Source organism: Amphibalanus amphitrite, unplaced genomic scaffold (assembly GCF_019059575.1).
Source record: "Amphibalanus amphitrite isolate SeventyFive unplaced genomic scaffold, NRLGWU_Aamphi_draft 000662F_arrow, whole genome shotgun sequence".
Taxonomy (NCBI): domain Eukaryota; kingdom Metazoa; phylum Arthropoda; class Thecostraca; order Balanomorpha; family Balanidae; genus Amphibalanus; species Amphibalanus amphitrite.
The window spans coordinates 77,521-102,400 of NW_024882156.1; the positions used below are offsets into that span (position 1 = coordinate 77,521).

Below are 24,880 nucleotides of genomic sequence, written 5' to 3' on the forward strand. Positions count from 1 at the left end.
ATAGGACAAACACGACTCACTAACACCGTTTTCTAAAAAAGATCACCTAATCTAAGATGTAGGAGATAAAATATGTAGGTGAAAACGCTTACTGTCTACTGTTCAGCCCTTATACCCAGGTCCTGCCGCGTTTCCCAGTTCGGCGACCCTTCTCGCGCAACTTACCTTGGGCATCTGCGGTGTGAGGATGAGGTTGGCCTTGGAGCCGCAGCGCAGCGTCGCCTTGGTGACGTCCGAGCCGACCTTGTTGACGGCGCGGCACTCGTACTCGCCAGAGTCCTCCGCGTAGCAGTACAGGATGTCCAGGATGACGATGCCGAAGTCGTGGAAGGTACGGAAGCGGTGGCCGGTCGGCAGCTTGACGCCGTTCCTGTACCACTCGACCTGGCCGGGGGAGGAGGGAGCGAGGTCAGACTCGACACGGCAGCCAGGTCACCATACAGTAACGTCCCGAGAGCGTAGCAGACAGAACATATTGGAGGAGACGGGCGATCTCGTTTGATTCAGTTGGACCCGATTTACGAGAGAACAGTGATGTATGTGCGTCAGGCCCAGCCCAGTGTCGCTTCTCCGCAGCCACCCTGCCGCAGGATGTGACCGGCGGCGGCGGCGGCAGTGCCCGGCCCTCACCGTGAGGTCGGGGTCGTGCACGGGCGTCAGGCGCGCCTCGAAGTGCGCCGAGTGCCCCTCCTGCATGGTGGCAATGTCGGCGATCTGGGTGACGAATTTGGGCGGCTCGAGGACGGCGGTGGCCGGGGCGCCGGGCCGCTGCGGCGCCATCTCCAGCTCGGAGATCTTCTGCAGCGACTGCGGCTGCAGCGAGTCGACGAACACGCCGCCGCGGCCGACGCAGCCCAGCGTGGCCGTGGTGCTGTCCGAGCCGTACTTGTTGGTGGCGCGGCACGTGTACTCGCCAGAGTCCTCGTCCTGCACGTAGGCCAGGTCCATCACCACGAACCCGAAGTCGGAGACGCACTTGATGCGGGACGAGTGGCGCAGCGGCACGCCGTTGTGGAACCACTCCACCTTCATGTTGGGGTCGCCGACCGGCACCAGGTTGCACTCGAAGTGCGCAGAGTCGCCGCCCTTCAGGCCCGTAATGTCCTGAGGGGCGCAAAGACAAATGTCAGGCAATGTCAGCACACGCGGTAGCTACACATATCAAGGCCGAATCTTAGGGCATAAAAATAACATCGAATTTACGGATGACTGCCACGCTAAGTCACCTTGATGGGCGTGATGAACTTTGGCTTCATGCCGCTCTCCTTGTCGACACACTCGAGGTTGACGCTGATCTCGGCCTGGCCCCACTTGTTCGTGGCGCGGCACGTGTAGGTGCCGCTGTCCTCGATCTTCGTGTCCAGGATCTCCAGCACCACCATGGCGAACGCGTGCACCGTCCGCACGCGGTGGCCTGGGGCGGCCGGGGAGGGGCGGGTCAGCGGACGAGCTCATACGACCAGTCAGTTTTAGTGGCACTTTGCGTAAGATCCCCACCGCGAAGAGGAAACACATTAATCGGGACAGCAACGAAATTTGAGAATTCACACTGGGCAGGAGAGCCCGCCACCCGCACGCTCACTGGCTTCCAGCGGCTTCCCGTTGTAGAACCATTCGACCTTCATGGTCTGGTCTCCGACGGGCGTCAGCGTAGCCTCGAAGTGGGCAACCTCCTTTTCGCTCAGGTTCGACAGGTTCTGGAACTGTGCGTCAAAACAACCGGTCAGATAACGCATGAAACACAGCATATGCATTGGAAGCGAGTCACATTAACTGAGATAACAACTATCATGAACGCTAGTCTAAAAGAAGTTGCACACCACAAAAGACCTTTTCAGTCTGGTCTTCAGTCAGTCAGTCGAATTAGTCAGGGGCGGACCCCATCCTCTCCGTGACCGGTACCGCACCTGCGAGGTGAACACGGGCGGGTGGCCCTCCTCGTCGGTCAGCGGCGGACCCTCGCCGCGCTTCCTGGCCTCCTCCATCTCCTGGATCGCCTCCAGGCCCATCTCGCCCTTGGGGTGCTGCGTCCAGTCGATGAGACCCGTCTTGCCTGTGCGCCGGACGGGAGGGGGACTCGGTCAGTCCGGAGACTGGATGGGCCGTCAGCGGGCCAGCCACAGACAGCAGACACGGTAGCTATTGCCACCAAACTGCCCGGAATAAACTGCCAATGCGGATAGCAGTTTAGACATGAGCTACGAGACAGTCCATCCGTCCACAGTACACAGCGTAGTAACTAGCTGGTCACCAATAGCGCAAGCGGTACCTATCCAGGACAGTAGCCCCCCCCCCCCCCGTATCCGCGGCGGTGCCGGCCGCTCACCCTTGCAGGTGACGGTGGTGGTGGTGAACGCCTCGCCGGCCTGGTTCCACGCGCGGCACGTGTAGATGCCCTGGTCGCGCGGGTACACGTCCGTCAGGTCCAGCTGCACGAACCCAAAGTCGTTCGACACCTTGAACCGCGTGGCTGGAACAGACGGAGCGGCCAGGTGAGTGTGGCCCGCCCGCGGAACCCCACGCCAAAACGCACCCAAAATACCCGGCTGCCGAGCCTTGGCAGCCTGCGCATCAAGTGAACATCAAGCTGAGACTCTGGCAGGGCGCTCACCGTGGGAGAGCGGCTTGCCGTTGAAGAACCACTCGACGTTCAGTTTGGGGTCCTCCTTGGGCTCGACGTTGCACTGCAGGTGAAGCGGCTCGGTCTCACCGAGCTCGAACTCGGGCTGCAGCGGCACGATGAACCACGGCTTCTGGAAGGCGCGGTCCGGCTGGGCGGCGTCGTGCGGCGCCTGCTTGCTGGCCATCAGCGCGTCCACCTCCTCGACCTTCTCCAGGCCGCGCGGGCCCATCGGGTGCACCGTGTCCAGGTAGATGTTGGCCTTGCCTGCCGGGTGCGTCAGGGTGCGGACGGGTGCAGTGTGAGCACCGACGGGGGAAAATACAAACAGCGAGAAACAGGCTCACATTCAAACGATCCCCCGGGCCGATAGTGCTGTATCGCGCTGTCGCGTTATCACACACTCACTCTTGACTTTGAGCGTGCCCGAGGTCTGCGCAGTGCCCTTGCTGTTGGTGGCCTTGCAGACGAGCAGGCCGGCGTCGTCGGGCTGGCAGCCGGCGATGTCCAGCGTCACGAAGCCGAAGTCGTAGTTGGACGTGTAGCGGGAGCCGGTCCTCATCGGCTGCCCGTTCCAGAACCACTCTGCGGAACGGTGACACGTCCTTCAGTTGGTGAGACTATACCGCAATCATGTCAACATCTGGGATGAAAATAGTTCACTTGATATACTTCAATATAATACCCCCAGAAATAACCAAACAGCTGAACCAGATATCGCCATCAGGATATGTTTACCACTGGACGCCACACCGCTACCACATATACCAAATGACGCCCGACCGGGCCACCCACCGATGGTCATGGTGGGGTCCTTGGCCGGCTCCACCTTGCACTCGAAGTGGGCCTTGTCGTTCTCGTTGCACTCGACGTTGTTGAGGTGCGAGATGAACACGGGGATGTCGTAGACGGGCTCGGGCCGCTCGGTGTCGGCCGGCGCCGGGCCCATCTCCAGCTGGGCGATCGCCGGCAGCGCCTCGGGCCGCTGCGACTGGCCCAGCAGCCAGTGCTTGTCTGAGGTCAGAGGTCAGGGGTCAGGGTTGGGGGGGGGGGGGGAGGGCCGCTGCGACTGGCCCAGCAGCCAGTGCTTGTCTGAGGTCAGAGGTCAGAGGTCAGGGTTGGGGGGGGGGAGGGCCGCTGCGACTGGCCCAGCAGCCAGTGCTTGTCTGAGGTCAGAGGTCAGAGGTCAGGGTTGGGGGGGGGGAGGGCCGCTGCGACTGGCCCAGCAGCCAGTGCTTGTCTGAGGTCAGAGGTCAGGGGTCAGAGTGGGGGGGGGGGGGGGGAGGGCCGCTACGACTGGCCCAGCGGCCAGTGCTTGTCTGTGGTCAGACCAGTAGTGGAATCAGGGATGTGTGGGATGGAAATTCAGTGCTCAAGTCCAAAGCATGACTGATAATAGTAGCCTATGTCCAATCAAATCAGTCGGATCGGAAAGACCTTTGGTTACAAATGGAAAACTCCTATCTGATCACTAATCACTTTACACCACTGTCTAGCCAGCCATCAGTCCTTCAGTCCCCCGGTCGGTAACCTCACCTTCCACCTTCAGCGTGCACGTGGAGACGGCCTCGCCCATCCTGTTGACGGCGCGGCACGTGTAGATGCCCGAGTCGTCGCCCCGCAGACTCATAATGTCCAGCGTAACCAGACCAAAGTCGAACGCCGTGCGCAGACGGGTGCCTGGGGAACGGGCGACAGCACAATCAGCACAGGTGACCGTGCGCAGACGGGTGCCTGGGGAAATGGGCGACAGCACAATCAGCACAGGTGAGCTGCAAGGAAACCAGATAGATAATTCGGAAATAACATTACCTACGTTTACCAGCAATACCGAAATTATCTATCGCCCGACTACCCACCGCTTTTCATGCTATTTTTCCTGATCCTGTCAGAACTCCCATCCAGTTTCACCACTCGTCCAAAGTCACCCACACACCCTTCACCATCAACAGACCCCCCCCCCCGCCACGTCGACTCTCCGCTCCCCACCGACACCCCTCCCTCCCCGTCTCCGCACTGACCGGTCATGAGCGGCTCGCCGTTCTTGCTCCACTCGACGCGCAGGTTGGGGTCGGTCTTGGGCTCGACGGTGGCCTCCAGGTGGACGCTCTGCTGCTCAGTGAGCCGGTCGTAGCTCTGCAGGTGCGTGGTGAACACGGGCGGCTGCTGCGGCCGCTCCTCCGCGAACTGCTCCGGCACCCGGTTCATCTCGGCCTCCTTCAGCTGGATCTTGTCCCAGGCAGACGCGTGGATCGCGTCGCCCAGAATGCTGCTGCGGTCTGCCGGACGGACGGTGGCGATCGTTCGGCGCGTGGTTTTAGCTTCATGCGTCGTGATTCGTACAATGTTGCTCATTACGTGTAAAATTTGGTAGGCTTAAACACACAAGATGCAGCACCTTTCGGTCCAGTCAAATCCAAATCTTTTGGAAAATTATCGCTTATGGTTGAGTTTACTGTCAAAGATTAGGAACATGTTTTTAATCACCGCTCCATTATGCTAACGACCCCTCCGTCCCCTTGGCTCGGGCTGCGCCATCCGGCCCGTCCAGGCCGCCCCAGAGACAGGGTTGAAGGCCAGCTCGCCCAGGACCGGTCCTCGCCTGCCCGTTCCGACGTACCGTGCACGTGGATGGAGGCGGATGTGACGGCCTCGCCGGCCAGGTTGGTGGCGCGGCACATGTAGACGCCCGCGTCCTCCGGCACCACAGACATCAGGTCCAGCGTCACGAACCCGAAGTCGTGCGTCTCCTTGATGCGGGAGCCTGCCGGGGGCGGTAAAGACCGAGATGCTCAGAGGCTGGGACCTGAGGCATACGCAACGGCCAGAGGATATAGCTGTGGATATCATACTGAATCGCCCATTTGCTTTTCTGGGATATTGCCTTCACATTCCTTCGAAATCAGATACAACGAAAAATCCACTTTTTACGACCATCGCAACAAAATGGATAACGCCGAGACCGAGAGCGTACCGAGTTTTAGCTCTTTGCCGTTGCAGAACCACTCAAACTTGAGGTTGGGGTCGCCGACGGGCACGCAGCGCGCCTCGAAGTGCGCGTGCTGCATCTCGATAATGTCGGCCGGCCCGGTGAGCGGCATGGTGAAGACGGGCTTCTCGAAGTGCTGCACCGTCTCGGGCCGCTGTTCCGGCACCCGCTCCTCCAGAGCCTTCAGCTTGGGCATCGAGGCCGGGTGCTGCGTGTCCAGGATGATGCTCGCCTCCGCTGCGGGGAGATGCAGAGCGGGGCGTTAGTGGTTTGTGGGTGGTCGAGTACCCATGGCATTTAGGGGGAGGTAGGAAGAAATTACGCTATATTTGCAACCTTTTCCATTATCCTAATGCCTACTCATACTTCGAATACACATGTTTCCCAACATACCCCTCTACCTTTTCAGACACCCATTTGAGCCCTCACCCGCACTGACAGTTATTCTTCAGGCCGATCACCAGTAATAGCCGGTCCATATCTGCAGCCGCTCACAAAGGGCTGCGCACCCGGCCAGAATCACAGCGGGTGCGGACAGAGTTCACACTCAGAGCGGTGCGGACAGAGGTCAGACTCACAGCGGATGCGGACCGAGGCGGTGGTGACGGCCTCTCCGAGGTCGTTCCTGGCGCGGCACGAGTAGACGCCCTCGTCCTCCGGCCGCAGACCGGCAATGTCCAGCGCCACGTAGCCAAAGTCGTGCGTCGGCTTGAAACGGGAGCCTGGAAACAGCCGACCGAGCAACTGTGCGTAAACCACATAGGCAGCCTTAAACCACATAGGCAGTATTTTACTGACGAAACTACTTATTGTCTGACACTGAGGACTAACGGGCAGTATTTAACAGGCTTGAAGTGACAAACAGTTCCCATGGTCATTAAATATGGCCTATGAGCTCATTCTGCCCCTGATTCCAGAGTTGCTCCACAGAATTGGCCGACCTTATCCTCCCGAATATCCAATATCCCCGTCCTCTCCGGCGGCCGACTCACCGAGCTGGAGCGGCTGTTCGTTCCTGAACCAGTCCACCGTCAGCCGGGGGTCGCCCACGGGGATGAGGCGCGCCTCCAGGTGCACCGCCTGGCCCTCGCTGACGTGGTCCACGTTCTGCAGCGGCTGCGTGAACATGGGCTTCTGGTAGGTGACCACCTCCTCGGGCCGCTCCTGGGGCGCCTTCTGCTCGAGCGCGCGGATCTTCTCCAGACCCTCAGGCCGCTGAGACGCCAGGATGATGTTGTCCTTGCCTGGAGGAGAAACACACCCCGAAGAGTGAACAAACGTCCTTTGGTGTCGATTGTAGCTGGTGCGCACCTTCTTAATCTCTAAAGCTCTTATAAAATGCTTCCAGTAACAAAGGGCGTTATCCTTTTTGGTGACTTATCGAAAATGTCTGCACGGAATTCAGAGACGTCAACCGTTTGGAAACTCACAAATTTTAGCAGTTGAAATACCGCAAAATTACATTGTAACACTAACTTACTGGAGTTCGGCGCGTCCCACCACCGAATTGTACCCACCGAGAACCTCGATGTCCATGCTGGAGGTGGCCTCGCCCATCTTGTTGACGGCCTTGCACGTGTAGTGGCCCTGGTCCTCGGGCACCAGGTCCTTGATGTCCAGCGACACGTAGCCAAAGTCGAACGTGGTGTGGAAGCGCGAGGCAGACTGTAGCGGCTTGCCGTTGTGGAACCAGTCGACGCGCAGGTCCGAGTCGTGGATGGGCTCGATGCGACCCTCGATGTGGGCGGCGCCACGCTCCGCCAGCTGGGTAGGGCCCTGTGAGACGGCATATACCACACAGTGGTCAGCAGACTTGTCGAAAAAAATAAGGAAGGTAGCGAAAACAAAAATAAAGGACAATTTCCCGTGCGCCAGTAACAGAGTTACACTCCATGACAGTTCTCCTGCTCAGGGCAGTATGGTAACCACTAACCGGCCTTAATTTACTACGTCGTATGGCCAGCGAATTTGTCAGAGAATGGACAAATAAGTACGAAGAGTGGGAGCGAACGCCATGGCCCATTTTGACGACATAATATCGCAACTGACCCGGAGCTCCTGGACGAAGCGCGGCTTCTCCTTGGGCGCCTCGACTTCGACGGCCCGCTCTGGCTGGCGGCTCTCCAGGTCACGGATCTTCTCCAGGCCCTGCGGGTGCTGCGTGTCCAGATAGATGGAGCGCCGCTCTGTGGGGGCAAACTGGTCAGTGACGGCCGAGACGTGAGCACGCGGCAAGACGCTCATTATGTCTAGGGCCTAGACTCTACATACATAGGGATGGTAGGTGGCGAAAACAAATGAATAACGAACAGTGTGACGTGCATACTGCATATCCACCCGATCTGAGCTAGCTCTCACATGAATAATGATTTAACACGTATGAATGCAAGTAAAGTCCCAGCCAGCCGACAATTTTATACAGGTGACAGCCAATAGGGCACTCCTGACGAGTTACGGGATGCGCGACTCGCGGATACAGATGACAGCGCCCTGGCGCCGACGGTCGCCGACCTCCGTCACGTTTTTCTCTGGCGGTGCCGCCTTACCTCCGACCTTGATGGTGCACGTGTTGACGGCCTCGCCGACCTCGTTGGTGGCCTTGCACATGTAGGTGCCAGAGTCCTCCGGGTAGCTGTACAGAATGTCCAGCGCCACATAGCCGAAGTCGTGGGTGGTGCGGAATCTGCACACACACCGCGCGGAGTCAGACAGGCAGATAACCTCTCATGAACGATAAACAGGGCTGTGATGTTAAGCCATCCACTGGGGTGGTAGACTGTGCCGCAGTGCAGCTGTGCGCTGCGGGGCAGCGGGTCGTACCGGCAGTTGGCGATCACCAGGGGCCGTATTCACGTCACATATTTTCGTAAGAATTTTCTTACGTTTGACCTACTTCTTAAGTAATTTTTTTTTTAATTACGTGAACTCCGTCGATAAAAACTTAAAAAGTGTCGACGTGAATACCAAACTGTACTTACAAAAGCAAATCGACTTACGAAGTCGACGTGAATACGGCCCCAGGTATTTTTAATGCGGCGCAGCGTGAGGGGACAATTGTCCCATGTACCGTGATGAAGTTGTCCCCGTAGCAAAGTTCCTCCCCGGTCGGGATGGCGGTGTGTTCTCACCTGTGGCCGGTCTTGATCTCGCGTCCGTTGACGAACCACTCGACCTTGAGCTTGGGGTCGTTGACCGGCTCCAGGCGACACTCGAGGTGGGCGTGCTCGCCCTCGCGCAGGTTCTCCAGACTGGAACGAGGCGGCACCGCCCGGTCAGCACCCAGACGCCGCGCTCAGAGGCACCGAAATAGCGGACCCCGCGCCGCGCCGGCAGCCGTTGGGAGTTCATGGCTGTGACGAAGTGCCGCGCCGGCTCGCGGCTCTGAGAGGCTGCCAAGCCGCTGCCCGCTGCGGGAGGGATAACTGCTCCCTGGAACCGGGCTAAGACCAACTCCACCGAACCCAGGAAGGCACGAGAAAACCAGATGGCTAGCTACAAAGCATGACTCGACCAGAGTCTTATATTTAGTTCGTGTTATAGGGTTGGTAGCGATTAAAAGGTAACAAAATTGTTAATTGTACTGGCTAAAGAAGAGGATGTTTACTGCATGTTCTATGACCATCTTCGGCGATTGACATAGCGATCTGATTTTGTCCACTATCTTACTTCTTCAGCGGCGTGACAAAGACGGGTTTCTGGGCGACCGGCAGCGGCTCCTCCTTCCTGGCCGGCGCCGCAGACTCCAGCGTCTTGATCTTCTCCAGGCGGGCGGCGTCCAGCGTGTCCAGGTACAGACCCTGCTTGCCTGGAACACAAGCACGGGGGGTGAACCACCGCTCCGGGGCGTGGTCAGTCTGCGACACGCCGATACCTGCCGCTAGACCTTGGCAGGTAAATACCGTAGGGATGTTTAACTCCACTTCGCTGGGCTTTCCCCGTGACATTGGACAGGGGTCGGGAGCCGGGGCCAGAAAGGCATTGTCAGAGGAGGGGCGGTATTCCCACCTCGCAGATAAACGGCCCAGCGCGGCTGAACTCTTGAATAGGATAGAAGTCCCTCTCGCCGGATGTCGCACTGTTCCCGTGGCCAGTGAACTGATGGAGCCAGTAACGCAGTCCGACCCAGACAAGCTCACCACACTCGCACCGACCCGGGCCGGACCGACTCTCGTCCCGGAGCGCCAGACACCGCGACCCTGACCCCACACCGACCGGTGATCGTGTGACCTTTGCGATCACCAATGAGCGAACGCGCCGCACGACGTGGCCGAGCGCCCGCAAAGCAGGCTGCACCGCAGCGTTGCCCGGACGGCCTGGCGGCTGACATAGGCGGCGGAACTTGGAGGGCACCGGGGTTTCGTGCCCCCTTTGATTTTGACATTTTAACATTAGCCCATATGGGCGTTGCATGGAAAGAATGGGACCAAAAGTCGGCAGTGCCCCCCCCCCCTAATTGAAGGCGTTCCGCCGCTACCGGCGGCTGATACAAGATGTCAATCGGACCAATAATGCACTTTTACCTGATGTTTGAATTGAACGAACGACTATCGAGCTACATACTAGCAGCATTTTCGCTATGCCGTGTTGCGTAACGTTATGTTTCCGCTCAGCCCTGCAGAGCGGCGCAGTTTTGTTCGCCATCTATTTTTTGCCGGTTTCGTTCTCCGACGTTTGTGTCGGTTTGGCTGGGCGGTATTTCGGTCGGTTTGGGTGATGCCGCCGCTGAGGGACGCCCCCTCACCCCGGACGCCTGGGGGTGACTCCACCGGCGCGGAATGCCGGAGTTTGGCAGCCACCGACCGGAGCTGCCGCAGCTCCCCGTCATAGGAGTGCGGAGAGTGCGGAGGACGGCGATCCACCATCCGACTGGCGGCCGCTGGCACCAGAACACACGTGTTGGCAGAACAAAAAGAAGCTGCGGTGACACACGACGGTCATCGTCGCCAGCCATGGTGTGGTCAAAGGGGATCCGTGGAGCAGGTGGGCGGGAGTTCGACAAAGGAACGGACGCACCGCATATAACCCGAGTGCAGCGGAACGGTAGTTACGGCAGGAGTTACGGCACAGTGACCGGCCACACAGACCACACAGAGGGCCGTCAGAGCGCGTCCGGCCGGCCCACCGACAGTGACGGCAGGCGTCCGTCCCGCCCCCGCGGTCCGCCACGCTCAGCTCCCATCCCGCCCGATCACAAACAATCCCCGGCTGTCTGGTGGCCATACACAAACAGCGGCTCCGTTTGGGAGACGGGTCCGACCCCGGCGACCAGGTCACGGCGGCCGGGCAGGGGGCCAGCGACACGGCACCAACACAGGTGGGTCTGTGCAAACACTGCCGGACGGGCTTAACGACCGAACCGGAGCGGCGCTGCGGCCTCCTGTCCGACAGCCAGAGCCCCAGCGGTGGTTTATGACTGTGGAGACGCGGCCCACGCGCGAGCCGTGACCCGTCTATCTCGCCCTGTTCCATAAGTGTGGGGATGAGCTCATCCGAACAGTGGGCCTCTGCGGCCGGCGCTAATGGGGGCGTCCTGTTAGCCCGTCAGACCTGTCACCAGTTGAAAGTGCCCTCCGGCGGGCTGAGTCAGAATGCTGGACAGGTGTTGCGTGGCCGAACAGCGGTGTCAACCCCCCCCATTGGCTGGGGAGGGGTCGACTTTTCGCAGTAGCTGTCGACTTTTCGCAGTAGCTCAAAAACTAATCACGCCATCGTCCTAAAGCTAACTATAGCTTTTGCTTTAAGTTGTTATCGTTTGGGCATAATCTGAATTTGTCAATGTTTCTTTAAGTTAGGACTGTGACGTCACTTCACGCCAGTTTCGCCCGAAAAGTGGCATAAATTGAATCAACAGGCGTAAGTACCTACCTATCTATTTCATTACAGCTTTGTAGATAAAAAACTTAGACGTCAACTATAATGTTTTTCATGATGACTATCTCAATTTTTTTTTCTCAAAAACTAAGCTTTGTTAAAAACTTGCCTAAAAAGCTTGATTTTTATTAAGTCCGTGTGTATTATCAAGTTTTTCATCTTTGCGATGAGTTAGGTAGGGTATACCTAATATATTACTCGTCATCGCCCTCGATGGCAGACTCGGCCGAACGAACTGCCAGCTCGCGGTCCTGTCCCCCCGTCAGCACGCCGCGGGCGGCGGCGCAGTGTCCTGCCGATGTGTCACAGCCGTCCGGGACCGGTCGGCCCGTCTGACGCTCAGACAGTTGACGGATGGCCGATCGGACGGCGGCGGCGGGCGGCGCGGTGACGGGCCACGTCAGTGCCGGTCTGGCCGCCGCGCCGGCCACAGACCCGCCGACGCCGGGTCCCGACACCCCAGAGGGCGGCGCCGAGCACAGCGACCGGGGCCACCGGATACCCAGGGAAACACTGCAGGCCGCCCACAGCGACCGGGGCCACCGGATACCCAGGGAAACACTGCAGGCCGCCCGAGAGGCGTCACCAACCAATGTGTCTCTCACTGTATAGCGTCTAACATGGGAGCACTGCTGTGACAAAACTATCTCCTGCCCACCTCAATTCTACCGTTTGTTCCTAGATGGCACTAGTGGTAAGCGCCTGAATACATACTGTGCCGCACTACAGGGTGCGAAGAAACTGCGGAAAGTGGGCGTGGGAAGACTCAAATGTGATCAATTTGTATACCTTCTTATTAACGTACGTAGGACGGATATTACGGTTCCCTGACGGCTGACCATTTTTGTGTCGCGTTTGCTCGCCTAGTGCCTATACTCACATGTTTACCAATGTAGTGACTAGTGGCTGTGCTGGTTGGAGTGTTGAAACAAACTCACATATGTAACACACGCATTTATTCATAGCAAACCCAAATCAGAGAAATACGGAGTGAAAATTCCCACAAGCCACTTAAAGTTAAACAATCATTCTACGTGAGCCATGCATACCTACAATAAATCGGTATTTCGGCTACTTGCCGGAAAAGCAAGTTCGCGAGTGAACCACCTGAGCGCAGTAGCAGTTGGGCTCGAAATGCTCTCCCATGGGAAGAAGGCAGTTAAAAGCTGAAAACAAAACAATGCCATTATCACAATCCTAGCTTGAAAAATATAACTGCAAAGTTTCTTGACCACATCAACAAGACATAAGCCGGAAAATAAGTTACGCGCCCACACTTGATCCGTTCATTCTCACGAAAACGAAAAACAATTTGTCAAACAAGTTCCTTTAAGCACAAAAAAACTACATAAAACTAACAGCTTCGTCGTTCGGAAAACAGCGCGTTATGTGCAAAGGAAACTTGCAGTGACACAATTAGGATAACGTTTACAACCCACAGTAAAGGTAACAGAGCTGACATTCATCATACAAGAGCTGTCGAAAAACCCGTGCAAAATAGCAAGCCCAAGCTACGTCCAATTTTACAAAACGGGTGTCATGCACGGCGAAAACAAACTGTTAAAAGAACCATGCTTAACTTAGCACGAAGGGGACAAATAAGCTCATCGGGCAGAACAGCTATTCAAGGTTCAGCTGGAGAAACAAACATGAGGCCCAATTGCTCGTCGAAATTCCCAGAAATGATAGAACATATTGTTGCTAAAGGCCGTTAGCTGTTCCAAACGTCCGAGGCCCAAACAAGTTCACTCAGACCGCGGGCCACCAGCGAAGGGCAGGGAGCTCGACCTCGGCGGTACCGTTTTGCCGCGCCCTCGGTATGCCCACTTTGACCTCTGTCACGGTCGGCGTGTCCGACATTCCCGAGAGCGATGACGCCCGCTGGCAGCTCATCGTGGCGTCAGCGCGGCGGACGACCCCTCGGGTGAGGCGGACGTCAGGCCTCCTCCGGCGACGGTGGACGACATCAGGTGCTGTTGGCCGCCCCGGCCGGCGGCGGCGGGGAGTAGAGGGCGGCCAGCGCGGCCGCCTGCGGTCCGCCCACCACCGGGCAGTGGAACGCCGGCTGCTGGGGGTGCAGCTCCGGCCAGAGGGCCGCCGGCCGGAGCCACTCTGCGCTCTGGCCGCCGGCCGTGCGCCCCGGGCGGCCCCAGTCCGAGCTGAGCCACCAGTCGGCGCTCGGCGGCTGGCCCCAGTCGAGCCCGGGCCAGGCGGCCACGGAGTGCCGCCGGTCGGCGGACGTCTCTCGGAGGGGCGCGCGCCGCGCCGGGAACGGTGACAGCCGCACGGGGATGATGTGCTCGCGCCGCTGCTGGGACGGCCGGGCGCGGCTCTCCTGAGCGGTCAGGGTGTGGGAGGCGCTCGGGGCGGCCGACTCTGGGACCAGACGTATGGGGATCACATGCTCCCGGGGAGTGCGGCACCGCTCGTCTGCAGAGCGCGCCCGCTGTATGGAGGCCGATACACGCTCCGGCGCAGCTGCAGAGCCAGCACGTGGAGGGATCGTTGTGGGCTTGATGGTCTCTCCAAAAACGGGAGTTGTGGTACGTGGTTGTACTTGCGAGTTTCCTCCTAAGATTTGCTTCCGTGATGTTTCGTGTGTTTCGGACATTGACTGGAAACATTTCTCTTCTGTTGTTGTTGTAGAGCTCGTTGAAGGAGAGCGCGTGAATGACTGCTGATACGACTGGCTGCTCTTTTCGGCAGCATCAGTCTCCCGTGTTCCTGACTTTGTTTCCTCAGACGTCTTGGACCTATGGAACGTTTCTTGCCGATCAACAACTGGCTGTGAAGGTGATTGTACAGTTGGGGCGATGAAGATTCCCGGGTTTCTCTGACGCTCAGATCCTTCTCTCGACTTTCCTGTCATTGACTGCTTAAGTCCCTGTTCGAGGTAACTTGCTCCAAGTTCCTTTGGTATTCCCGATTGTGATCCATTAGACAGATTTGTGGTGCTGGAAGGAAATCCGCACGATGCCGACCTTGACGTCGGCATGGTCACATATCCTGAGGTCTCCTTCGTCTCCGACATGCTCACGGTTGCTTGCTCATCAACAGTTGTGAATGCGACTCCGCCTGGCGTCTTTGACACAGACTGTTGGTGACTGCGTTGCGCCTTCTCCGCGGTCGCCGAGTCCCGCTGGCCGGTTTCCGTCTTCTCTGAGATCTTTGAGTGACTGTATGTCTCCTGTCGGTCTGCACATGGAGAGTGGGCGCTGATGCCGCGGGTAACAGCACCAGGAACGATAGAGATTGGAAATTTCGGCAGGCTAGTTACAGTGTTTGCTCGCGGTTTAGTGACTTCCTCCTCTATAAGTTTGGGTTGCTGCCGAGACTGCAAGCTTGATGTGTCCGACATTTGATTTGAAGCAATATCGAAAGCCGCTCCTGCTCTTGAAGCCTGGTCCGACCACTGAGGCACACCGTTTGATTTTGAGGCTGGCTCCTGAAGTGTGGGACGCCACTGTGGTGAAGGTCCGTAGGTCACCTCCTTCGACTGCGACACCGTGCGGGTCGACTGCTCCTCTACCGTGGGCGATGACGAGCCCGTCGGGGTTCTGGACACGGCGTGCTGAACAGTCTGTTTGCGCGTCTCCTCCGACTCGGCCTCCCGTTGGGCCGCCCCTGTCCTCTCGGACACCTGCGACCTGCTCACGGTCTCCTGTTGGTCCACATACGGCGTCGCCGTGATTCCTGCTGATTTGAACGGTGCCGTCGGCGCCCGCGATAAATTGCCCTCGTGGGATGGCGGCTGGCCTACCGACTGACCCCGTCCCTCACTTGATGCTGGAGGCGCCCGTCTCCTCTCTTCGGTCTCCGGCTTGATGGTTTTGCTGAACTGCTCTGAAGCAGCCTCGCCAGTAGACGCAGTATGAGTTCCACGTATGTCAGAAATCCTTCCTGCAAACGACCCGCGTTGAATAGTTTCTTGGGACGGCAAAGAGTTAGCCCGGTGCAAACTACCCGACTTCGGCCCAGTCTTGGAGCCGGGAAATGGGGCAGCCGAGACGGGGCCATAGTCAGACATCCGTCTGTTAGCCTCAGAGGACTTCATACTTGTTTGGGACTGTTTCATGTCGGTGACGTCACAAGTTGTTTGTGCGACTGGGTGCTCTTGACTGGGGCATATTCCTGAAGCTGAGGTCAGGGCTGTGCTGAGAGAGCTCGTCGAAGAGCATGTTGAGCTGAGAGCGGGGAACGGGGACGGTTTCGATTCACCGGAGGCGGAGGAGACAGCGGATGGTGCCGTCTGATCTCTGGTCTTCACTGGGACAGGCGGTTTCACCGGTGCCCACGACTTTGGTGTAAAACAAGCCGGAGGGTTCGCCTTGATGGACGTTTGGGGCGCCGACTGGGAGTCGTGGATGCCAGCATTTGCCGTGAAAATATCTGTCCCTGGTACGCTGGTTTGGCCAAGTGGCGTCTTATTTTCGTTGTTCATCTGCTGGACCGGTGGAAAGGGCGCTCCTGACATGTCCGACTGAAAGAAACTCAGACCTGTCTTAAAGTCAACCTTTGTAGTAGGCGTTTTACTTTCCCTCAAACTAGAAGGTACAACTTTGGGTATCGTTTCAGTTGGTTCGGCTGTTCGCTGGTCTCGCGATTCTGACGTTAATGCTTCGCCCATTAAAAATGCAGGGCGCACCGAAGCATTCATGGATTTGCTGTTCGTTTGAATCATTTCTGTCGGCACGGAGGATAAACGTCTCCCATCGTAACCATCCGTCGTTTTGCGCTCATATGTTTGGCGGCAAGTGCTTGCGCTTTCTGATATTTGAGAACCGTTGCCTTGCTTTTCCACGTTGGCTAGTGGATTGCTGATGTCACGAGGTTCTTGTACCCGATTCGACACATTCGAACCGGATTCGTTCTCCTTTTTGGACACATCTGAAGTTAGGTTCAAGGTATTCGCTGGCGGCACATCGTTCCAAGAAAATAGGTACTTGGATATGGACTGGAGGAACGTGTTGGCCGGAGAGCCGTCTTGCTTAGTGAGGGTATTCTGAGGGGGAGTCGATCCGGGAGCTCGACATGGTGGCTGCGTGGATGTCTCAAGTGAATTAAAGGACGTCTCGTGCGACTTTTTCTCCACAGTCTCTGAGACTGTACAGGTTGGAGTCTGTGTAACTGAAAATTGGATTGCATCGCTCTTCTTCTCCTGCCGTTCAGTTTCTTTTCGACCAGTCTGGGTTTCTTCAGCTGTCTTAGAATGGCTGATAGTGTCCTGTTTGTCAACGAAGGGCTTCGTTGACAGCTGAGTTCCAAACTCCAGCGTCACGTTGGGCTTAAATTCGGGCATCCCAGACAACTTCAACTGTGCCAGGCCTGGGTTTAACTTCTGAGCTTGGCTCGGTGTTTGCCCACTCGCTCCTAGGGCCAGCCCCGAAACCGCAGTGGTCGCCTGTCGCTCGGAACCGTTTACGCCGCTCGAGAACAATCCGCTGTGTGAGAACGGACTGGACGCCAGCTGTCCAGTGACCGGCTGATGGAGCCGAGAGGTTTCCAGCGTCTTGGACGTGACCTCACTGGTCACCTCCTCCACCGTGGAGGTGGAGACCCCGTTCGGTGTCCTGATCTCCTCCTTTTGTACCGCGCGGGACTGCTTCTCGGCGCCTTCCGACTCGCAGTGTCCGTTCTCGGTTCTGTCTGAGGCCTTCCAGCGGCTGGCCGTCTCCTGTCGGTCGACGTACGGTTCGGATGACATCCCCAGTACTGATGAGCTGAGGGGAGGCAGTTCGGGCACTCGCTCCTTCGCCACCGGCACATCCTGTCCGCTAAGTTTGCAGCTGTCCATCATCACCCGATTGCAAACCAGCCTGAGCGGTGGCGACGTCGGCAGCGATAGATCAGATTCGCGTCAATCTCGGTCCGTATTTCACCAGACTGTCAGCTCTTGACGCGTCAGTATTGACTGACGACTCGAAAGTATCACACATCACAATTTACAGCACAAATTATCTGCTCCTCAATCATTCAATCAGCAGCGATTCTAGGGTTCATAGCAGTGCTATGCTTTTGATCCTTTCAGAGCTTGAATGATTTCACTTTAAAGAATCGCACGGAGTCGTTCGCTGTGTCGTTCGTATGGTCGTTACTTGCTGGCGTGCCACTCGGATCCGCGGCGAGGCTCGTGCTCCGGGTCGGCAGCAGACTCGCCGCTTCCACCGACAGCGCGCCACTGAGCGCCGTCCTTCCCCGGCCGGCGATCGGCACCGCCGTATTTTTGGCCGCGCGCGGGGGTGAACTCGGCTACCGGCGGGGCGCGACCTTCGAGGCGCGGCGCTGGGATGATGTAGAAGGTCCGAGAGGGACCGGGCGCCGACAGCGCCGTCCGACCGAGCGATGTATTTACATACACAGCGAGCGAGAGGTCGGCACTATTTTCAGTGGCGCCGGTGCAGGTCTCCCGCTCAGACAGGACGAGGGATGTCATTTCTCGGATCGTGGTTCGGCGCTTATCTCGTCATACTCAGCTCAGCGGCGCCGAGCCGCGGCCGGCGTGGACAAATAAACACCCGTCTAAAACGGACCAGCCAGAGAGCTGACGTGCTAACAAATGCAGGCCTAGAGGCGCATTATTCATCCATAACCCTTTGTTCTCGTTATGCATGTAACCTACGTAACAAACAAGTTTATAAGTACAGGTCTCGCGGGTTTTAGCGGTAGGTTTTGCACCTAGAAAAAATTTAGTGTACTTCAGGCTATATCTTCGTGGTCTTAAGCTTTTAAGTGTTGAAGATGCGATCGACTTGTTGGGTAACAAGCCGGCCATGATCGTGTAAAATGGATTCATCGTAGCTCGATTAGTTTCTGAGATATAACCGGAAATGTAAAAGTGCAAAACCTACCGCTTAATCTCGCGAGACCTGTACGTCACTTGCCTCTAAAAAACGAAAGTCTGTGTATTTGCACAAGGCCCACCGGACTCATCTGATCATGAGCTTAAGATCATAAGATAATGATCATAATCAGTGCATGAATTCATATATGCACGAACGTTTACTTAAAGTGGGAAGGCTTCGACCCGCGCCCCGCTGCAGCGGGACGCGGTCCCCAGCGCGCTAGTGGGTGTTTGAACGCCCCCTTGAGGTTTTTCGCGAATATCTTAAAAACGATGGAAAGTTCAGACCAAGCTCACTTAAGGTCAGGTCACCAGGTCACTTCAAGTGACCTCACCTAATAAAAAGTTTCAAAGTCTGCCATAGCTACACCGAGTGATCGATCACTATGAAAGTTCCAGCATTGATAAGAGCAACATTATGTAAAAAATGTAGGTATATCTCAGAATTCTGATATCAGTGACCTATGGTCAGATCAATGTTGCAACCTCCCCGAAAAATTGAAAGGCGCCTATTTTGGATGAACGCCATTCTAAATACTCTCAAACACTTAATTACAAGTGACTATGACACACTGAACAAGAAAATAGCACCCATGACCCCTGTTAATGCCCCTGAGGTCAGCTCGGGTCACGAATGCTAGCTAAGCTTTTCGCGAATAGCTTTTGATATAGGCATGCTAGAGCGATGAAAACACCTTAGATGTGTTCAGCTCGACGATACAAATCGGCTGATATGCAGCATGGTCTTTTCCGGTCAGGTCATGACCTCAACCTGAGGTCAAACTTACAAGCTGACCTTTCAAGGTCAAATTGTAATTCATTCGATGCATTTTGACGAGAGGAACACGGTGTCGGTAAAATCAAGCTCGTGCAAGGTTCGATTCAAAAGTTATTGCAGAAAAACTGTTCCCGCAAAACTCGTCCATTTTGGCATTTTTTGCCCATTAGAGACAAAACCGTTGGCGTTAAGTCAAATCTGAGATAAATGCTCAGAAAGAGCGTTAATAGGACTATTGAATGCGCTATTCCGGGGCGCTGTAGCTCTGTTTGTTCCCCAGCTCTGCGTCGGCTCGTTTGACATTGTCGACATTCGACCTGAAAATCGGCGAAATCCAGGACCCGCAGCGGGGCGCGGGTTAAAATGTCTGATCGAATGATCTATAAACTTACTATAGGTATGTTTGTTCCACTTTAAATATATTATGCACTACACCGATGCTGTTCAAGAATCGGTTGGAATGGAATACATTAAGTAGTGAAACTTTCTCGAAACAGCATTTCGTTACGTAAAAACGTCTTTGTAATTCGTATTGTTTCGGGCTACACTGAGGTAGGCACAGTGTAGCCCTAATGCCGAGCAGGCGCCCCAGTACGCGGCCAACCTGTGCCTCCACGGAGAAGGCGGCGTTGGAAATTAATGCTGATTATAATCATTTACCTGAGGAATATTAGAAATGACACTTCCTTAAAAACGTCTCCCACATGCTATCATAAATAGAAAATACCGCGCAAGCATGACCACCGTCAGCAATGTCAAAACATACAAAATGGACATACCTTGACTACCAATTGATTGATTCGGCACGCACCTAAGCTTTCAGGAAGGTGCGGTTACTTGGTCTAATCCGAACTCTCAACTAGAGAGTAGTGTTATAACTTGCGACCCTCCATGGGAATGTGCGTTTGGCATGTGCGGTAGCCTTAGCATGCAGACTGCAGAGGCTATTGTATGACCATGATACACACACCGTGCCCCAAACCAAGAAAAAACCGAAACGATAACAATGCAGGGGCTATAATAATAAGAGGGTATTGTGTTAACACTGAAAGGAAGAAAATAACACAAACGTATCTCTAATTTTGAACTAGAATGCCTGATAGTAATCTGGAAAGTCTTACGCTAAAATATAACTAAAAGAAAATGCTAAGCGTGCGAGAAAAGTGATATGCATATGTCACTAATTTAACCATCGTTTTACTTTTTCTACGCTGCTATGAAAGAGGTTCAGGCATCCTAATGTCTAGTGACTCATCTATCGACTAGCATTGTATCTAATCAGTAACACCATAGCATAGTCTATATCGTTCATAACACACATCAGTGCGACTGAGAAAGGCGCTGACAGCAGAACCAAACGTACATACATTCGTGAATTCGTTATGGTTTGGCTCTTGAGTGAGCGATTGAATGGAAAGAGAAAGAGAGAAAGAGAGAAAGAGAGAAAGAGAGAGAGAGAGAAAGAGAGAGAGAGAGAGAGAGAGAGAGAGAGAGAGAGAGAGAGAGAGAGAGAGAGAGAGAGAGAGAGAGAGAGAGAGAGAGAGAGAGAGAGAGAGAGAGAGAGAGAGAGAGAGAGAGAGAGAGAGAGAGAGAGAGAGAGAGGCGCCGCCGGGCACGGACCGACCTTCGACTCCGACGTTGCAGGTGGTGACGGCCTCGCCCACCAGGTTGGTGGCCTTGCACATGTATGTGCCAGAGTCCTCCGGGTACGAGTAGAGCAGGTCCAGCGCCACGTACCCAAAGTCGTAGGTCGTCTTGAACCGGTGACCTGAGGTGGGAAGGATCGGTCAGCGCAGGGAAATCGGAGCAGGACTCGCTATAGTCGCCCGTTCAATAAACTTCCATATCGCTTAGGAAAATATGATGGCGCAATGTTTCATATTCCCGATAAGCAGCATCATAGCTTTAATTGTCATAGGTTTGGAAAAAAATAGCTATTAGTAGCAGTTCCCACCCTACTTTCACAGACCGTTTCACCAACACCAGTGATCCGCCGGTGACTACCGTCCACGCACCCTGCGGGATGGGCTGTCCGTTGTAGAACCATTCCACCTTCATGTGCGGGTCGTTGACGGGCGTCAGCGTGGCCTCCAGGTGGGTGGGCTGGCCCTCCACCAGGCTGGCGTTCTTCAGCGGCCGGCCGAACACGGGCCGCTCGTACTGGGGTGCCTGCTCGGCGGCCGGCCGCGGCCGACCCGCCTCCAGGTGGCTGATCTTCTGCAGCGCGGCCGGGTGCTGCGACTCCTGGATCAGCGCCGCGCGCGCTGCAGGGGGGGGGGGGGCGTGAAACAATCACATAACAATCCATGACGCGTCATCATTCCACCAGTAATTAACGTCACCTATCTGATCAGTGAGTTTGTAGTGTGCGCATCCGGTGGGACATACTCATTTGCATAAGATCGTTTTTCGCACCAAACAATGCAACACAAGTTAAGCTGAGCCGACAGCAATACACTGAGAGGCTAAACCACTCACTAATATTTGTTTTTGTTTTTTAATCCCGAGACCCATCGACACAAATTTTTCACAATTCAGTATTTTGCATCAATTTCATACATGTCTTATTGAGCCGATTTTATAAACGCAGAAGTGATTGGGCAGCACTGCCAGCCCGGGCCGGGTGAGGACTCACGCTGGACGGTGATGTTGAGCTGCGAGGTGGCCTGGCCGTTGCGGTTGGAGGCGCGCACCGTGTATACGCCCGAGTCCTCCGGGTAGGCCGACAGCACGTCCAGCGACACAAACCCAAAGTCGTTGACGGTGCGGTACCGCGAACCTGCCGAGGCGCGCACCGGTCACCGAGAGTACGCACAAACAACTCTGAAATATGGGCGGCCGAGGGCACGCACAAATCGCTTGGGAGTCATACAAGGCTTCAGTGACTGCGTAATGAAATCGCTTTCAAACCAGCCTCCTATGCTGTCACCAATTGTTTCATTGCGGGAAAGTGTCTTAAAAATCAGATTACGTTAAATATTTCACACAGCCACTGATGGGTTATACCAATTGAATTAAGACTCCTTGAAATCCGAGCCGTCGCTTACCCATGGCGAGCGGCTTTCCGTTGTGGAACCACTCGACCTTCATGTTGGCGTCCGGGTAAGGCTCGATGCGCGCCTCCATGTGGGCCGACTGGCCCTCCACCAGGTTGGTGGGGCCCGTCAGCTCCGTCACGAACCTGAGCACGAACGGACAGCGGGGGTGAGTCGGCGACTGGCCAGGCCGGTCAAATGTGACGCACAGTAACGTGTAGCGCGCTGTAATCTGACCGCACTGTCAGCCACTCCCGTCAGCGGCCATCCCACGCCACTCACCGCGGCTTCTCCGTGACCACAGTCTCCTGCACCTCCGGCCGGGAGATGTGCTTATCCTCGAGCTGCCGCAGCTTGGGCAGGGCGCCCTCATGCTGCGAGCCCAGCATCAGCGACTCGCGGCCTGCCAACGCACCGCAACAGGTCACCGACAGTGGCTGGCACGGACATGGGAAAATCAGTCAATTGAAACACAACTCTGATTTAACTACCACGTAATTAACATGAAGTAACTATCGAGAAGTACTGCTTTCTGTCCCATCTGAAAGGTCACCTGTCGTCAAACCCAGCGCCCTCTACTCCCGCCCTCCCATGGCTCCCCGGCAGCGGCGCGGCAACTCACTCTGCACCAGACAGGTGGCTGAAGTGGCCGCCTGGCCCAGCTGGTTGGTGGCCCGGCACGTGTACGTGCCGCTGTCGTCCTCCTGGGAGTACTTCAGGTCCAGCGCCACGAAACCAAAGTCGTTCACCGTCGTGATCCGGTTGGCTGGAAAACAGACACGTGGTTTATGAAATTGCAGTAGACGGAACGATACAACTGGTACAATGGAGCGCGACATTGCCATTGTCTACGCAATTATCCCAAATATTCGGAGCGTCAGACATCTTCCGTGCCTCGCCGCCGGCGACTCACCCTGCTGGAGGGGCACGCCATTCTTGAACCACTCGACCTTCATCGTCTCGTCGCCGACGGGGATGAGGCGGCCCTCGAAGTGCAGCGGCTGGCCCTCGGCGGCGTGCAGGTCGCGGATCGGCTGCGTGAACACGGGCGCCTGGCTGGTGGCCTCCTCTGCGCGCGGCGCCGACTGCGGCTTCTGCTCCAGGTGCCGCAGCTTGGCCAGCGCCTCCTCGTGCAGCGTGCCCTGGTCGATGGCGCCCTTGGCTGTCGGCGGGCACGGAGGACCGGTCAGAGGGGTATGAAGTGACTGTGCCCTGGTCGATGGCGCCCTTGGCTGTCGGCGGGCACGGAGAACCGGTCAGAGGGGTATGAAGTGACTGTGCCCTGGTCGATGGCGCACCCTGGCGTCAGTCAGAAGGGCAAGGGTTGGAAGCAGAATAGAACACGTCTTCCTGTTCTGCAACCATTGTGCTCGAACCGAAACCACTGTTTAATACGTCGCAGAATATTACGACAAACAAATGAGGATTATATGTTCAATAATTTTACGTTTAGCACGACTCACAGATGCAGGTGAGGTTGGCCTGGGTGACGGCCTCGCCTAGCGCGTTGGTCGCCTTGCACGTGTAGGTGCCCTGGTCCTCCGGGTACGCGTCCAGGATGTCCAACGCCACAAAACCAAAGTTGTTCGTCTCAACAAACCTGGAGAGACAGATCGAGGAACGGTATAGCGGAGCAAGCTAACTGCAAGACCATTATGGTCTAATGGTGCCAAATATACACAAATCATTATTTGTGTCTCAACATATGGGAACATTCACGTAATTTTACATTTCAATATCACGGCAATCAAAATGTCGTTAGGCATACTACAACTGAGTCGAACGTCCTCTCGAATACACTAGATTGTTGCTAAAATTCTCCTGATATTTTATTGTATCATCGACCACCCCATTCACCCCTCCTTTCCTTTCCCTTCTCTCTCCGCCTCCCCCATACAATCTAAGTAGGGGAGAGTGGGGTAATTTGGCCGGTGGTGTAAATTGGCCGCCCCCACCTGTACGATGTCTAATAAAAGTGAGTGAAATAACTCTAGTCTCTATTCATTTGTCATGGGTAGAAATAACTGGAGGACAAATGTCAAAACTTTGCCCCTCGTAGTTTTATTCAAAATTAATAAAACGTTAATTTCATTAGAAAATGGTAACTTTTACTTCTGTTTAAAAAGTTGTATAACATGTAGTATTTGGGCTAAAAACGAATTCAGACATTATAGCGCCATTCTTGGGGGTGTTCAGCGGTTCCAAGAGCAATTTTATCTAATTCCGTATAGCCGTGATGACTTTATAGACAAAAATTTTCAGAATGGCAATATGGGGTAATTTGGCCGGGACTAGCGGGGCAACTTGGCCGGTGCGCTCATGGTCACTATGCTGGGACGGCCGAGTTTTCATGGTCAATTGTACCATAAATGACATGTTTCATGACCAACTTTGACTACTTTGATGCCTTACTTCCGATTGGTCAACTGTAAGAGCATGTGACGTCATCAAAGGTTACCAAACGTTTTTTGCTAATAAATCCTTACATAAAAATGGTACAGCCGCACAAATGGTCTCATTCTGTTCAGCTCGCCAAGGCGCATCGAATGATATGCATGATGACCTTGAAATCACGTGACCTTGAGGTCAAGCGACCTGATGCAACGTGACCTGAGGTCAACCTTTGACCTTGACTTCTCAAGGTCAACTTATATATCTTTCGATGCGGACTGACGAGAGAATTACGATGGTGGTACTCGAAGTTTTGGCCTAGCTTGATTACTTCAAAAGTTATTCGTAAAAACTG

The 24,880-nt window shown here is 55.5% G+C and overlaps 1 protein-coding gene across 7 annotated transcripts in view; it reads right to left on the reverse strand.

The window, feature by feature from the left end:
- The window catches only part of LOC122364220 (titin-like), an 85,751-nt gene that overhangs the window by 26,466 nt on the left and 34,405 nt on the right, over positions 1 to 24,880 (reverse strand). For all 7 annotated transcript variants that reach the window (XM_043334405.1, XM_043334404.1, XM_043334403.1 and 4 more), the window contains exons 28-55: positions 23,598 to 23,734; positions 23,048 to 23,296; positions 22,757 to 22,900; positions 22,417 to 22,537; positions 22,147 to 22,280; positions 21,735 to 21,878; positions 21,115 to 21,363; positions 20,724 to 20,867; positions 9,276 to 9,414; positions 8,738 to 8,857; positions 8,156 to 8,292; positions 7,659 to 7,795; positions 7,127 to 7,385; positions 6,602 to 6,853; positions 6,188 to 6,331; positions 5,595 to 5,846; positions 5,241 to 5,384; positions 4,642 to 4,899; positions 4,157 to 4,300; positions 3,416 to 3,634; positions 3,029 to 3,205; positions 2,612 to 2,887; positions 2,327 to 2,470; positions 1,908 to 2,053; positions 1,583 to 1,703; positions 1,227 to 1,414; positions 631 to 1,104; positions 166 to 384 (exon numbers count right to left, since the gene is read on the reverse strand). In XM_043334405.1, the coding sequence (XP_043190340.1) occupies positions 166 to 384; positions 631 to 1,104; positions 1,227 to 1,414; positions 1,583 to 1,703; positions 1,908 to 2,053; positions 2,327 to 2,470; positions 2,612 to 2,887; positions 3,029 to 3,205; positions 3,416 to 3,634; positions 4,157 to 4,300; positions 4,642 to 4,899; positions 5,241 to 5,384; positions 5,595 to 5,846; positions 6,188 to 6,331; positions 6,602 to 6,853; positions 7,127 to 7,385; positions 7,659 to 7,795; positions 8,156 to 8,292; positions 8,738 to 8,857; positions 9,276 to 9,414; positions 20,724 to 20,867; positions 21,115 to 21,363; positions 21,735 to 21,878; positions 22,147 to 22,280; positions 22,417 to 22,537; positions 22,757 to 22,900; positions 23,048 to 23,296; positions 23,598 to 23,734 (5,272 nt within the window). The remainder of the gene's footprint in view (positions 1 to 165; positions 385 to 630; positions 1,105 to 1,226; positions 1,415 to 1,582; positions 1,704 to 1,907; positions 2,054 to 2,326; positions 2,471 to 2,611; positions 2,888 to 3,028; positions 3,206 to 3,415; positions 3,635 to 4,156; positions 4,301 to 4,641; positions 4,900 to 5,240; positions 5,385 to 5,594; positions 5,847 to 6,187; positions 6,332 to 6,601; positions 6,854 to 7,126; positions 7,386 to 7,658; positions 7,796 to 8,155; positions 8,293 to 8,737; positions 8,858 to 9,275; positions 9,415 to 20,723; positions 20,868 to 21,114; positions 21,364 to 21,734; positions 21,879 to 22,146; positions 22,281 to 22,416; positions 22,538 to 22,756; positions 22,901 to 23,047; positions 23,297 to 23,597; positions 23,735 to 24,880) is intronic.